Below are 13994 nucleotides of genomic sequence, written 5' to 3' on the forward strand. Positions count from 1 at the left end.
TCATTGCCCCTTTGATTTGATACAGTGACTTCCAGTAAAGTCATGTTGTTCTTCCCCGAACTGGGTGTTAAAGCTCATTTATAATGCAGTGGCTCTATAGAAAAGCCATTATGTTAAGGACATGATCCCAGGAGGAATAGCTTCCCTAAGCTGTGAAACCTTATCCGACTTCATGAAGTGCATATAGATTAATAAACATCCTGACTGGTGTAAAAATACATGTGCTGCTTGCACTTGGAGAGAATACTTTCATGTGGTAATGGCTTTATTTTCATGCCTGCATGTAGAGTCCTGTTGATGCTGTGACAGGTGGGATGTCTCCAGTCAGAGACCTGGACCGGCTTCTTCAGGACATGGACATTAACCGCCTCAGGGCTGTCGTCTTCAGAGATATCGTGAGTTGTATAGAAAACACATTTGTGCATCGTACATGCACACGGCGTGCATAACACCCATAATATTTACTCAACCATCACTGCTTTCTCAAGAAGACACAGATCGTTTAGTGTATTTTGTTTGTTTCAGGAGGACAGTAAGCAGGCTCAGTTTCTGGCCCTTGCTGTTGTCTACTTCATCTCAGTCCTCATGGTGTCTAAGTACCGTGACATCCTGGAGCCCCACAATGACAAGAAACACCCTCAACGATCCCAGTCTGCCAGGAGCACAGGTATACAGCATCTGCAATATTTAACTGCATAGGCAAATAACACTGCAATATGCAATGCTTTTTCTGCTTCTTATTCTGCTTCAAGAGAGTATTAGGACCCCTATTTTGATTCTTCATTTTAATCATTTTGACATGCTGTATGCAGTCATGCACTACGAAGTAATAAACTATAGAGTCTAAAAAATTAGCAGACTTTTGCTGTTTATAAAAGATTGGGAACCATTGTAATTAATTTATTTCTCATGATGTTGGTTTATTACTGACATCTCTTCTTTATTATTTGTCTTCTTAGATAGCGGTGCCATTTCTGGTGGGCTAGAAGTGGAGAATGGGGTCTCCCTCCGGCGGTATGATTCTGGCATCGGTGAAGATCACACCTCGACCGCAGCAAGTGAGGCAGACCTGTCATCATCTGGCGTGACTCACGGTCCAGATGCCATCTCAGAGGCCCTGTCGACACTGTCTTCTGAGGTCAGACCTTCTCTGCCCGCTGATTCAAAGGGCAAGAATGTGAAGGACATTCTGCGCAGCCTAGTGAGCGCTCCAGCTGATGATATCATGGTGGACCCAAGTCTGCTGCCACCAGCTTTTCTAGGGAGTGTGGGCGATGCGGCCAGAGACTCATCACTGCAGTTCCGCTCCTTTGATAGGTGAGGGCATATACTACCATAGTATTTATAGAAGGTTGTATTTCTTTTTGCTCTGCAAACTGGCGATCGTGAGAAAAATCTGCACTAAATTCCTCCGGTGTTGACATGAGTGCAGACCTGACAGCTTCATCAGTTTCTCAAGAGCCCATATGGTGCATATACGCTTGTGATTCTCAAGCTTCACAGCTGACAGTTTCATACCATTTATCCCAACATAACTGCAGGGGACTTTTGAAAGTCAGACCTTGAAGACATCTCAGCTTGGTATCCTCAGAGGAGGTGGATCTTGGAAAAACATTCTGCAACAGAAACCCTTTTGAACCAGTGGGAATCATAGTCCTCGACTCTTTTCCCCTTTCTCTCGTTGTTCTTTCTTTTAGCTGTCGATGTTAGTCCTCATCCGAAGCAAACCGCTTGACAAAGAACCTGTCTCAAGGAAAACAGGAGTCATGTCTGGGATGATGAGACAGAGACATGAAGCTGGCAGGAAGCTGCTTCTTTTCAGTGTGTCACTGATATTTAACAACTTTCTTTTCATCTGTTCTGTTGCTCGTCTCTCCCTGTCTAACATTTGAAGTGCTATCCCCCCTTTTCTGGCATAAAAGCTGTATCATTTGCATTACGCCTGGAGGTTTCACGGGTAAACAGTCAGGAGTAAGGCTTCAAAAGCAGAGCCTGGTACTGAAACCACAGACGGGCCCAGGTGAGAGAGGATGGTCATCGGTCTGGTTTGCATTTAGAGCGTTGATTTTGAGACAGACATTCGCAGAGGGAGGGGAGGGTGGTAGAGACTGAGAGAGATGGGAGAAGGGGGAGAAAGAAGTCTCCATGGGGGTGATGTCAAGTCAAGGTTCTCATGTACTGAAGAAAACATTTCTTCGTTTCTGGCTCTCTCTCCCTCGCTCTCACAAACACACTTAGTCAGTCTGCCTACCCCCAACTGTGGGAATTCCACGGCATCTCTGTGATCGCGTGTCTTTATCTGAGGAATGCTTTGTCAGGTCTCAGGGTGCTCCTCATATCAGGGGGATTAGACTGGCTCCTGTCCGCTGAGCACACTCAGTTGGGAGAGAGGACGTCAGGAGAGCTGGAGAACATAGACTAACAGCTCGCTCGTTGCCGATGGGAGGTGCATGCAAGGTATAGAGCCCAGGCACAGACGGCAAACTTTACCCCGGCTCCCTTTTAAGAGGAAATAAACACATTGTAGGGCTGTAACTAATAATTGTTTTATCATCAGTTAAAGCATACGGCTGACAATATTGTATATATTTTTTTGTAATTGTTAACAAATCCCATGAAGAAACGCCAAAATCAACAGCACATTTTTAATTTTTTTAAACTTCCCAACTCAGTCGGGCTCTCAGCCCCAAACTCATTTGATTTCTAACGAGTCACGTAAACCCTCAAAGATGGGCTACAAATATGAGGTAGGTTAATTCATTGTTGGTGTTGGTCTTTTTGTGAGATTTGTTTACAACAAAATATAGACCTGCCTTATGCTTTAATCTAGCATTTTTTCATTTAGTAGTTGAGTTGTTCTACTACTATCTACTAAAGTCCAACTATAGTGACATTTCCCACAGCCCATGGTAACAAAGGGTAACGGCATTACATTGATACAAAACATAGAAAAAGAGCAAATATTCACATTGAACTACCCGAACAAGCAAATTCTTAGAATTTTTATTTATCAAGGACAAACAAAATGTAATAATAGTTATCTAAATTGATGTCCAGTTTTTGGCGACTAAGTAACAAATTGACTTGACTGTTTCACCATTTTACATATGCACATACATATGCACACATTCAAGCCTTTCTTCTACCTAAATTTCCTGTGTCCCCCCATTCGTAGATCTCACTGCGGGGGTATCAAATTATTTTGATGTCTCTTGGTCCAAATTACCCTACTATCCATATCATTCACTAGCTTTACACCTATATATATATATTATCTTATATCCTGAGGTTACCACTCGTTATCAGCCCACTATCTCTAGTCCTTACCCTTACCAATTCTACCTACCACGCATGTAGACATGTGCTGTGTTTATTATATTGTTGTAGAAACTCTATCACTGCTCAGCATCTCCCACTAACCAGTAAGTCTCCCAGTGACACCAGTACAAGCCAGAGCTAATATTCTACACTGACATCTCCTGCCAAAACATGGCAACTTTCCACTTACCCAGAGGGCAGGATTTATGAGACCAATGTATGAAAGAAGCTGGGATCTCCCAGATAAAAACTGGGGGGTTGGTCAGGGGGTGAAGTATCCCTACTGATTTATTTACTAGTGGAGACCTGCTGGATTTCTCCCATCCATTTCTCAGCCATGCCCCTGTTATGACAGCCAGTCTGCAAATATTTGCTGACACTAACCAGAACTAAACAGTGTCATTGTACAAGCCAATGATTTAAACTGCACGGTTCTGCAGAATATGTGAGTGTTAGACATCGGGATATACATGGTGCAGTTGTTTGCATTCCTGGCAGCAGACTCTACATGCATGTGAGAGTTGATGTACAGATGCGTTGTGTTGTTGATGTACTGCTTAGCTAGAGGGCAAGCATGTCGGACACAAGCACAACTGAAAGGCTGAAGGCCATTTTGCTTCCTTTTCAACTTCTGTATCACACTTCAAAAAAGTGAGTGTTCAGCACGGGGGCTCACCTTCTGTGATTGACCGGAAATAAGCTTACGAGTTATCCTGCATCAAACTAATCATGTTGGCTGTAAATATCATTTATATGTGTTATTTAGATTGTTACAAGCTGACAACAGACTTGAAGTTGCTTCAAGTTATTTTATTGCATTTAGTTTTCGAGACTCACATTAAAGCCTTATAAATATGTTATTTTTGTGAGTGTGATCAATAATTTAAGAGGGGAAAAATCCAACACAGTACAGTATACATCAGCCGCTATTTATTAAATTATAACACTTAACATATAACACAAGTATTAAGTTGTGACAAAGATATCTACTGGTGCAGAAAACAAAGTAGAACAATAAATATGACCATGATAATGGATAACTTCTAAGATGACAGTACATTCTCATACAGGAAACCAAATCAATATTGAAGAATCAAACTAATAAAACTACATGAAGAAAAAAATTAAAATTAAAAATTAAATCAAGAAAAATAAAGTTTAAAGCACATTTAGAATACAGCCTATAAAACATTCACTTATCTCCCTACAAATAAACAAGCCAATATCCGCCCTGTGGATATATTGGTTAGGCTCTATTTCTTAAATACAATATTGTATTGTTTTGGTATTTTTAAACTATAGTGTATTCCCAAAGGATATACTTTTTTAAAGTGATGAATTAATAAGTAATACAAGACATTAAAATACAGAATTCACATAAGACAGATGATACGATACCGCTGACGATGCCTCCCTAGGTTACAAGATAAATGCTTCAGTATACGCATAAACAAATACACCCGACATACATATAAGTGTGTACATACATATTCACCACGTCAAACTAAATTCTTCCTTTGTTTCCTGGCTGCCTCTAGTTCTAAATAACATCTAACCAGTGCATTTCTGATGCAAACACCATGCAGGCCACACATGTCCAGCTTTGTGCTCACACACTCACAAAAACATGAAAACCACTGAGATTCTGCTATTCTCATACTTAGTAGGCCCCATTGGTCCCAGTTGCTCCACTCATTAATCACTATTGTCATCAAGTTAATGCCCCTCCCACACCATCATCATCATCATCATCATCGTCCAATCACAGCTTGAGATGCCGTGAACTTAATCACAGTTGATTTGCAAGTAGTGTGTACATGCAGATGTGTCAGCGTGTACACTACAGTATGCCAATACATACGATTTTCAAAATTCAAATCCACAGAGTTTTATGAAACGAGGGTGAAAGGGGAGATCAAAGCTCACTTCCCTCCCTCACATCAGTTGGATCTGTTAACACTCAGAATGGTATTTTTACCCACACACACACACACACACACACACACACACACACACACACACACACACACACACACACACACACACACACACACACACACACACACGCACACACACACATGCACCACTGACACTTATTTACTCATTCTCACACTTGTTTTACCTGAAATAGCAGAGATTACGGGAATCACAGTGTTTACTGCACTTATCCATTGTACGTTAAAGCCTTTGAATAATTCAGCCTCAGTCCAACACACACGTACACACATGTATACACACAGACACACAGACAGACACACACACACACACACACATACTGCCCTGGGCTCCTGTTTGTGGGTTGAGTGGGGCCGGCTGACGGCTGATTAATCGACTGGGGCGGCCCACTCATGATAAGTGTGGCTAATGACCTGCTGAATAATTCACTGGGCCTTTGCTGGGGAACAGATGGAAGGCCAAACACGTACATGGACATGTTCACTGGCAGACTCACACACACTTGTGCACTCTTGCATTTATTTGAACACTCATATTATGCATGTATTCAAATATTTTTACACACACACACACACACACACACACACACACACACACACACACACACACACACACACACACACACACACACACACACACACACACGCACACACACACACTCACACTCCCAGCCCCCACACACCAGGGGGGCTCTGTCTCCCTGTCTCTCTCCCCTGCTGTTGACACCTGGGGTGCTTCACGTCAGCGCCGCCCTTCTTCCCTGATACCGCCATCCGGCCCACTCACTATCAGACCAGAAAAAAAAAGTTACCAGAAACATTTTATCTCCACCCTTTGTAACTGTCAATACTGTCTTAATTCTGGCCTACTAATTTAGTCTTAATGTAACACTCTGGATCTTTTCAGTATGTGTTTGTATTTTAAACAAGTGTCAAGCCACTGTGATCCTCATGCAGCTCTATTATTCTTAAAGCATAGATCACTTGAAGCAAAGGTCAGCTGTCAGGGTTTAACATTCACAATAACTTTTAATAGATCTGATCACCTGCCTTAAATCAACTAAGAACAATCTTTGATACTGCGGCCAGGTATCTGTCTGCACCACAGGGAGTCAGACCTATTTAACCTCCTGTGTGTATATGAAAGCGTGCATGTACACTGACTCTGGACACATGCAGGAATGTGTGTTAGCTTTATTGTCTGTTGGCTGTCGTTCTTTTCTTTCCGTATTAAAACTGTGTGCATTTGATGTATGCTTGCATATCTCAGGGAGTCTGCATTGGTTTGTGTTTCTGAGAGGGAGCAGTAGCCAGTGATTAGACCCTGCTTCCCCTGTGTCAGCACTGATAAGCAGGGCCAGGCTCTCTTTGATATGGCCAGTGGTCTGTCAGAGCCCTGGTCTAAACTGACAGCTTATCTGCATGCTGCTCTCCTCCCTTCTGCTCTTCGCCGGATTGGAGTTGAACTCCACTCAGTCGTACCACATCACTACAAGAAACACTTCCTTTTACTTAACCAGCGGGACATCTAAAGAAGCAGCATTATCATTGTAGAGATATCTGTGTTTGGAAATTTGAGCTGGCTGTCAGTGTTAAGGGATTTGTGCTCCACACATAGGGTTGTTTTTAGTAATAGTGAAGGTAAAACTTAACCTAAAACGGCAAACCACAGATTTTTACTTGTTTTCGAATACCAGCCTAAATGTGTATAGAAATAAGTACTGTGTGAACACTCCAGCATCCTAAACTTAAATGAAATGTTTTGTCAGATTCTCAGTATTTTCTGTTCTTTAATCAGATATTTTCTGAATTAAATTGTGAAATCAGGAAACTTGGCGTTGTTTAGACAGTATTTTATTTACACCAAGTTGTATGGCTGCTTAAATTAGGATGATATTAAAATCTGGTGCCTTTATAAGTTTGGCATATTTTGTTTAAAGAAAAGAAGGGTTGAAGAATATTCCTCAAATGAAGATATTGAAAAAACAATTGCTTTAACCCAGTTATCATACTTATTAGTCATTTACAGCTGCACTATGTGCTAAGAAGAATTGCTTTCAAATGCAAAAACTTTTAGGTTATACAGTAGAAGTTGAAAAAATACACCAAAAGTGGGCTTCAGTTGACTGTAAAGGATTATACCATCCACTTTGCCTATGGAGTAAATGCTATGATTCCCAAGACTGTGTCAACAAACAGAATGAACAGCAATTTTCTTTACAAGGCTGTGGTATTCTATTGGGTATGGACAAGTAAACAATTAGAGTATTATTCAAGATGAAAGAGTGCTGCAGGTAGTTGCTCGGTTTGTGGCAAGATGTATGTGACTATTTTAAAATACTTTGTGCCAGTAAAGTAGCGCTATAATTACTCTTCAAGATTTATGACACAGTCGCTGTTGTTCCTGCCATACTGTGTACATTAAAGTCTTATGAGGCTTGCTTCCAACTGGCACCGTCAGCATTTTCGTACAATAGGTCAGTCAAGGTGTCAATTAAATAAATAATTTGTCTCGTCTCTTTACAGAAGTGTCATCGTTGCACCCAAGAAAGCAGGCATGGCACCATCTCAAAGCACTTCCACTGCTGCCCCAGCAGCCACTGCCGCGTCTGTGTCTGGTGTCACACCTATCGACAGTGTTGCCGTAGTGTCTTCTGGAGACGCCTCCCAAAGCACCTCTGCAGACTCCGCAGCTAGTGAGTACACACACACTCAAATATTAGAGGGGTAGTGTTTCTGCGAGTCGTAACATGGATGAACCAGCTATGAAAAAGTCAATATTTATTTAGAGGTTTTTCTCTTCTGTCTGTCTGGCAGAATCATATTTATTGCGTTTGTACAGTGTAATCCAGTTGAGAAAATGGCTAGAAACAACATAATAACACTAATTCAGTTGAAATTGCATTACCAGGTATTTTCTTGGTTTTACGGCGTAAAAGTAGAAAACAAAAGTAACATTTTCAGAATAAAACTGATTGGAAGTAAATCAAAAAATAAAGATGAATCCGAAATTATAATCAAAAGTATAAATTTTGTGTGAGTAATTTTATTTTAGTGACTACTGATGCCAGGAGGAATTAAGGAGAATGAATGGAAAAACATATTAAAGTCATACCTTTGTTTTATTGCAACTTTATGGGCATACTTACTCTCCTATATTCACTGAATCAGCAGTGACAGTAAATAAGGATCGGACGGCCAGCTTTTTTTTGGGTCACCTTTCTGCATGTGCAAGTGCGTATAAAAGTGTAATGTTTTTACACTGAGGAGTCTGTGTGTTTAAGAGAGGAGGGAGTGACATGAAAATGGGGTACGTGTGTTTTTAGAGATTGTGCATTCACTGTAAAATCTGGCTGGGGAGTGTGTGTATGTGAATAATGATAATTGTTAAAGCTGTATGCGCATGGTGCTTTGTGTCAGTGAGCCGTGTTGAGTAAAAGCGCTTTGCGAGTGTGTTTTTAGTGGGGCAGTGGGAGGACTAATGGAGATGTTCATTTACTCCTCTTTGTTTGAAGGAGCTACTTCAGCTCGAGAGGGATACTTTCACCAGGCCCACATGGCGCTGCTTAACACCTTACATACACACTCACACACACACACACACACACACACACACACACACACACACACACACACACACACACACACACACACACACACACACACACAAGCACACACATTCCAGCCCACATTACACTGTCTGTCATTCCTTAAGAGTTATCCCTGCTTGGAGACTTTCCTAGCTGGAAAAACAAGCCCGCTGAAACACCAGAGGAATCCCCCTCCTCCATATTCAGCTGGGCATTAGCTTATTTATGAGCCACAGGGAAGTGAATTTACTGCCAGATCAATCAAACATGGACTTTGTACCTTGTGTGCCTCTGTCTCCTGAATGAAGTCGTAAAGCACCTTTTAGTTGTATAATGAAACGGTCACAAAAAAAACCCAGAGGGGGTAAATTGGTATGTAATGACTTAATGAGCTAAAACAATTTGAAAAAATAGGCTTAAAAAAAAAAAAAACATCTCACAGGTGTATAGCTGAACATATTAATTACTTATAGCAAATATTAATAAAATCTCATATTGTGTATGTGTTTGATAAATGGCTGACATGTTAAAAACACCATCCAGAAATGATCACACTGTTTAAAGTATGACTACAGCTGACAGTGAAACGTTACCTGCCTTTCAGCACACAATTTAGAGGTTTCCCTGAAAACCTCTGAATTGTAAATTGATAAGGAAGACATATCATGCTCGGAGTACATCATCCACTATCTAACCATAAAATTATACTTTTACCCCCACTTGCCCTATTTGACCATAAATCCCCCTGTTCTATACATTTGAATGGAGACCATTGTATTATTTCATAAGATGCATGTTTCCACACAGGTTTATGGTGCTACCCTGGTCGTATAATGTATTGCTCCCTCCCTCCCTCCGCCTGCGTGCATGTGCGTATGTGTGCGTGTGTGTACGTGTGTGTACGTGTGTGTACGTGTGTGTACGTGTGTGTGCGTGTGTGTGTACGTGTGTGTGTGTGTGTGTGTGTGTCGTCTTATTCTTGTCCAACATCCAGACTAATAACAGAGTTCTTTGGTTTCTCCCTGAAGCAGGCGGCCAGGTTCCAGCCAGCGCTAGCCTGCCATCTGTCCCCCCACTCTCCCCTGTGACCCAGAACACAGCCCCCAATATGAGGTGATTCATCTTCTTTTCTCTCTCTCTCTCATACACACATAAGCACATACACTATCATTGTTTTATGCACATAAGCATCAGTCATTAATACATATCCACTGATTGTTTTTTTTTGTCCTGATTCCATATTTTACCCTTTGCATTAAAAACAATATTTTACTGATGTTATTTTGGAAATTTGGCATTTACTAGATTAATTTTGGAGTTACATGCCAATTTAATTTTAGTTATATAGTGTTCATGTGTTTGCATGTCTTACATCTCCAGTATCTCAGAGCGTTTGGAGCATGCTCTGGAGAAGGCAGCTCCTCTGCTGAGAGAGATCTTTGTGGACTTTGCTCCCTTCCTCTCTCGGACCCTGCTGGGCAGCCACGGACAAGAGCTCCTTATTGAGGGCACGAGTAAGTAAAACATCACGGACGCTCATTAAGGAGAGTTTTTTGAGAAAAAAAAAGGTCACAACGTTGTTTCACTTTCACTTCAAGGATGGCGCATCTTTTAAGTGCTGTCCTCACTTAAATGCATATTCAGGCAGTTGTTAATCCAACGGTTTGATGAGTGTGCATTGCGCCAAGAGCTGGTAGTCGAGCTGAAGGTTTCTAGGGGGGCAGGTCATAGGCCAGGCCACTAATAGCAGTGTTTGGGATGTCTGCTGCCACCAAACAAAATGGAAAGTTGATTGATAGCTGCAGGGGGGCCTGAAGGGAACGCAGGGGGAGGTTTGTGTGTGTGTGTGTGTATGTGTGTGTGCGTGTCTCCGTGTGTCTCTGTGTCATATGAAGAGCAACTGAAAGACCAAAGGCTACTCTGCCTTTTTCCCGTCTGTGCATGTGCAGCAGACTCTGGACACTGTAGTGGCCCCCTGCCCTCTAAAAGCCCAGGGCTCGCCATTAGGGATCAATGGGACATATGCTGGCCAAGTCAGGCCTGTAATACAAGGCCCAAATATGTATTAGTTTACAGTAACATCATGTCGGCTCATTAGGCCCATCAATACTATCTGCTCTCTTGCAGATGGCACAAGGTTAGGTAATCCGTGTCTGTTTGTGTGTGCATAGTGCATGGATGTGTTTTGACAAGTACCTAGGAAGAAATAAAAACCCACAAAAAATGATTGCTTATTGTCAAATGTATATTACTTTCTGACTCCTTTTCTTTCATATTTCTCCAGGCCTGGTGTGTATGAAGTCCAGCAGCTCGGTGGTGGAGCTCGTCATGCTTCTGTGCTCACAGGCAAGTCTGGCATCTATATCTTTTCCTAGCCCTGTCCTCCGCTTATCCACCGATCTGATTTATCAGGCTCACCTTGAGTGCAGTAATTCTACAGCCCAGAGTGGAGACAGTGAGCCATCCAACGCCTTATCTTTCCCTCCACACTACCTCGTCTACCTTACCACATTTACCCTGTCCCCGAGTGAAGGCACAGAAACCAGAGAAAAGGCTTCGCTGACCACAAATATTGGTTTGAGGGTCAAGGGTGGCCGACCTGTCCGCATCACCTCTGACCTGAGTGCTGGCCCTTGTGGCCTGGCCAAACTGATGAGGAGGGATAATGTAGATTTGATGGTGCTTTGCATTGATTATCCCTCTCATTTCTGTTGTCTTGTGGGTGTTTTGTTGCCAAGTTTATTTAGGGCCTGCCGGATTCATGAATACTAATTCAGGGATCATAAGCAGGCGTGGGCAGATCAATGATCAGGCTTGTCAATAGATCACTCCAGGACGGCTGATTAGCATGAAGACATACTAAGCTACTGAAGACTGTTTGGTTTCTGTGTGCCGACCCTAACACAATACAGTGTGATTTACATTTATGTGTAAATGCTTCTCATAAAACAGTGTATTTATTCAGTGTTGAAGCGCTCATTTTTGTAGTGTAACACACACAAACAGTTGCCCTCATATACACACATCTTGTGACAAGGACAACAGATAATAACTCCCCTCTGGCCCTGTTTGCTTGAGTCTTTACCATTTAAAGCACCACATGAAAAAACAAAGATATCCAATAATACAAAAACACATCTGATTAATGACACCGCTCTCACCACTGTGCTCTGCTTTTTTATCAGCTCTATTTTCTAAAGAAATAGCACCTGTCATCTGGCTTTCCTTCCTCCACCTTCTTCCCCTTTTAACCCCTACTCTGTTTGGTTCCCATTATTCACTTTGCGTCTTCTCTGAAAAGGTAATATAGTCAGATTACACATCTGTTTGGATGTCACTGGCCACGCATAGATTTGCTAGTGGGACACATGGAGGGAATGCGAGCCCTTTAATGTCCAGAGCCGAAGGAATAGCAGGAGTGAGAGCTAGATAGAAAAAACCAAAGAGAGAAGAATGACAGGCTCTAATGCACCTATTTGTCATATCTGTCAGGGTGTTGTTTAATGCTAATCTAATCAAAGGCATAATCTTGGTGATTGCACCGTTGCACAGCTCATGCCGCGCTTCCCCCTTTGGTCCCAAGCCCAAGCTATTTCTTCCTTTCCCTAAGCTCCAAGCTACCCCACCCAATCTCCACAACACACACGCACACACTCTGTCTCTCTCTCTCTCTCTCTCAGTGAGAGAAACGGGGATTGGCCAGCATAGTGTTGATTGCTTCAATAAATCATCCAACCAAATTCTCTCACAGCTAATGCAAATGTAATTTTATTGTTGTGTAAGGGGGGGAGAGGAGTGGGGAGGAAGGTGGAGGCGATATGCTGCTTTCCATCGGGGAAAAGAGAAAAACAGGGACCGACTTTCCTCTGGGCTAAATTACTATACAGAATTATTGTGTTTGTTCTCCTTGTGGGGCAGTGAGAGTGAGCCAGTGCCATGATTGATGACATTATTTAGCAAAGTTTGTTGGGCCCTCTGGCACAGGAAGCGCTCAATCCTGTCACAGGAAGTGCCTCTGTGGCCATCTTTGTGACTCCTTCCTGCCTTCAAGCTGGCCAGCGAGGATGGAGATGATTTTGATTGATTTTTTTCCCCCTTCCAACCCCAACCCCCTCATCGGAGATGCGTTGTGATACCATCTCTGTGAAATTTTAATTAATTTCCTGAGCTTTGAGATGGAGTGGATCCAAGGTGAAGGGTCAGGAGGCTAGGGACTGCAGAGCAGTTTTTAATCAGGGATCCTATGAAAGTTGCACTGGTGGCCACATCAGCTTGGCATTGAGGACGGGATTGTAAACCGCTGTTTGATAGTGCCCCATTTCTAAACAACTACAACTGTGCTCCCAATTAAAGGACCATTTTGATCAGGCATTAACTGTTGGGGTGGCATGCTGCCTTGTTCTCGCTGTAATATTGATCCTTTGAGGACTGCTGAATATACAAAATGAGGATTAATGATCATATACTGTTGCTGCAACAGAGTGCTTCAAAAAATAGTAGAAAGAACTGCTCCTGATGTACAGTATCTGCAGCCTGGCATAGTTGAAGCGCTGAAACCTTTTTTTTTTACATTATTCTGTCAGAAAAAAAGAAAAAAGGGCCATTACAATTTCCCTCAACACAAGTTGATGTATTGAATTGCTTATTATGTTTATCCAACAGTCTAAAATCCAAACAAATTGAGTTTACTACCATAGAGGACTAAGCAAAACCATCAAATATTCACGTTTGAGAAGCTGGAACCAGTTAAATTTTTCCTTTTAAAAAAGCGACTTATCCATTTATCCAATTTTCTGTAGTTGACTTATTGTTTCAGTTCTACACGGTTAATAAAAAAATTCTACTTTACAATCTCAAAATGATGTTAAATTTATATATACACTTTATATAATATAAAGTATATAATATAATATATATATATATATTGGTATTAGATAAAAAAAATGAGATTGCACAAATTGCTCAAAACAGAAACTAAAAATGTGTATTATGGCATTTCTCTCCCATGACTAAGTTGAACAGTGGTCTAATTGTCCACCCTTTATCCAACTCAGGTTAATGTGCGATGCTTTTGTGCTTATTTTCTGATTTTCCAGTACTGGGAGAAAATATTTTAGTAGGGCTAATATGG

At 41.7% G+C, this 13994-nt stretch overlaps 1 protein-coding gene across 1 annotated transcript in view; it reads left to right on the forward strand.

Annotated features, from left to right (window-relative positions):
- Positions 1 to 13994, forward strand: part of lrba (LPS-responsive vesicle trafficking, beach and anchor containing) — a 196666-nt gene that overhangs the window by 61817 nt on the left and 120855 nt on the right. The window contains 7 exon segments of the mRNA XM_083933277.1: positions 288 to 395; positions 526 to 667; positions 960 to 1317; positions 7800 to 7969; positions 9892 to 9976; positions 10244 to 10377; positions 11148 to 11209. Of these exon segments, the coding sequence (XP_083789403.1) occupies positions 288 to 395; positions 526 to 667; positions 960 to 1317; positions 7800 to 7969; positions 9892 to 9976; positions 10244 to 10377; positions 11148 to 11209 (1059 nt within the window).

This window comes from Echiichthys vipera, assembly GCF_963691815.1.
Source record: "Echiichthys vipera genome assembly, chromosome: 2".
Taxonomy (NCBI): Eukaryota; Metazoa; Chordata; class Actinopteri; order Perciformes; family Trachinidae; genus Echiichthys; species Echiichthys vipera.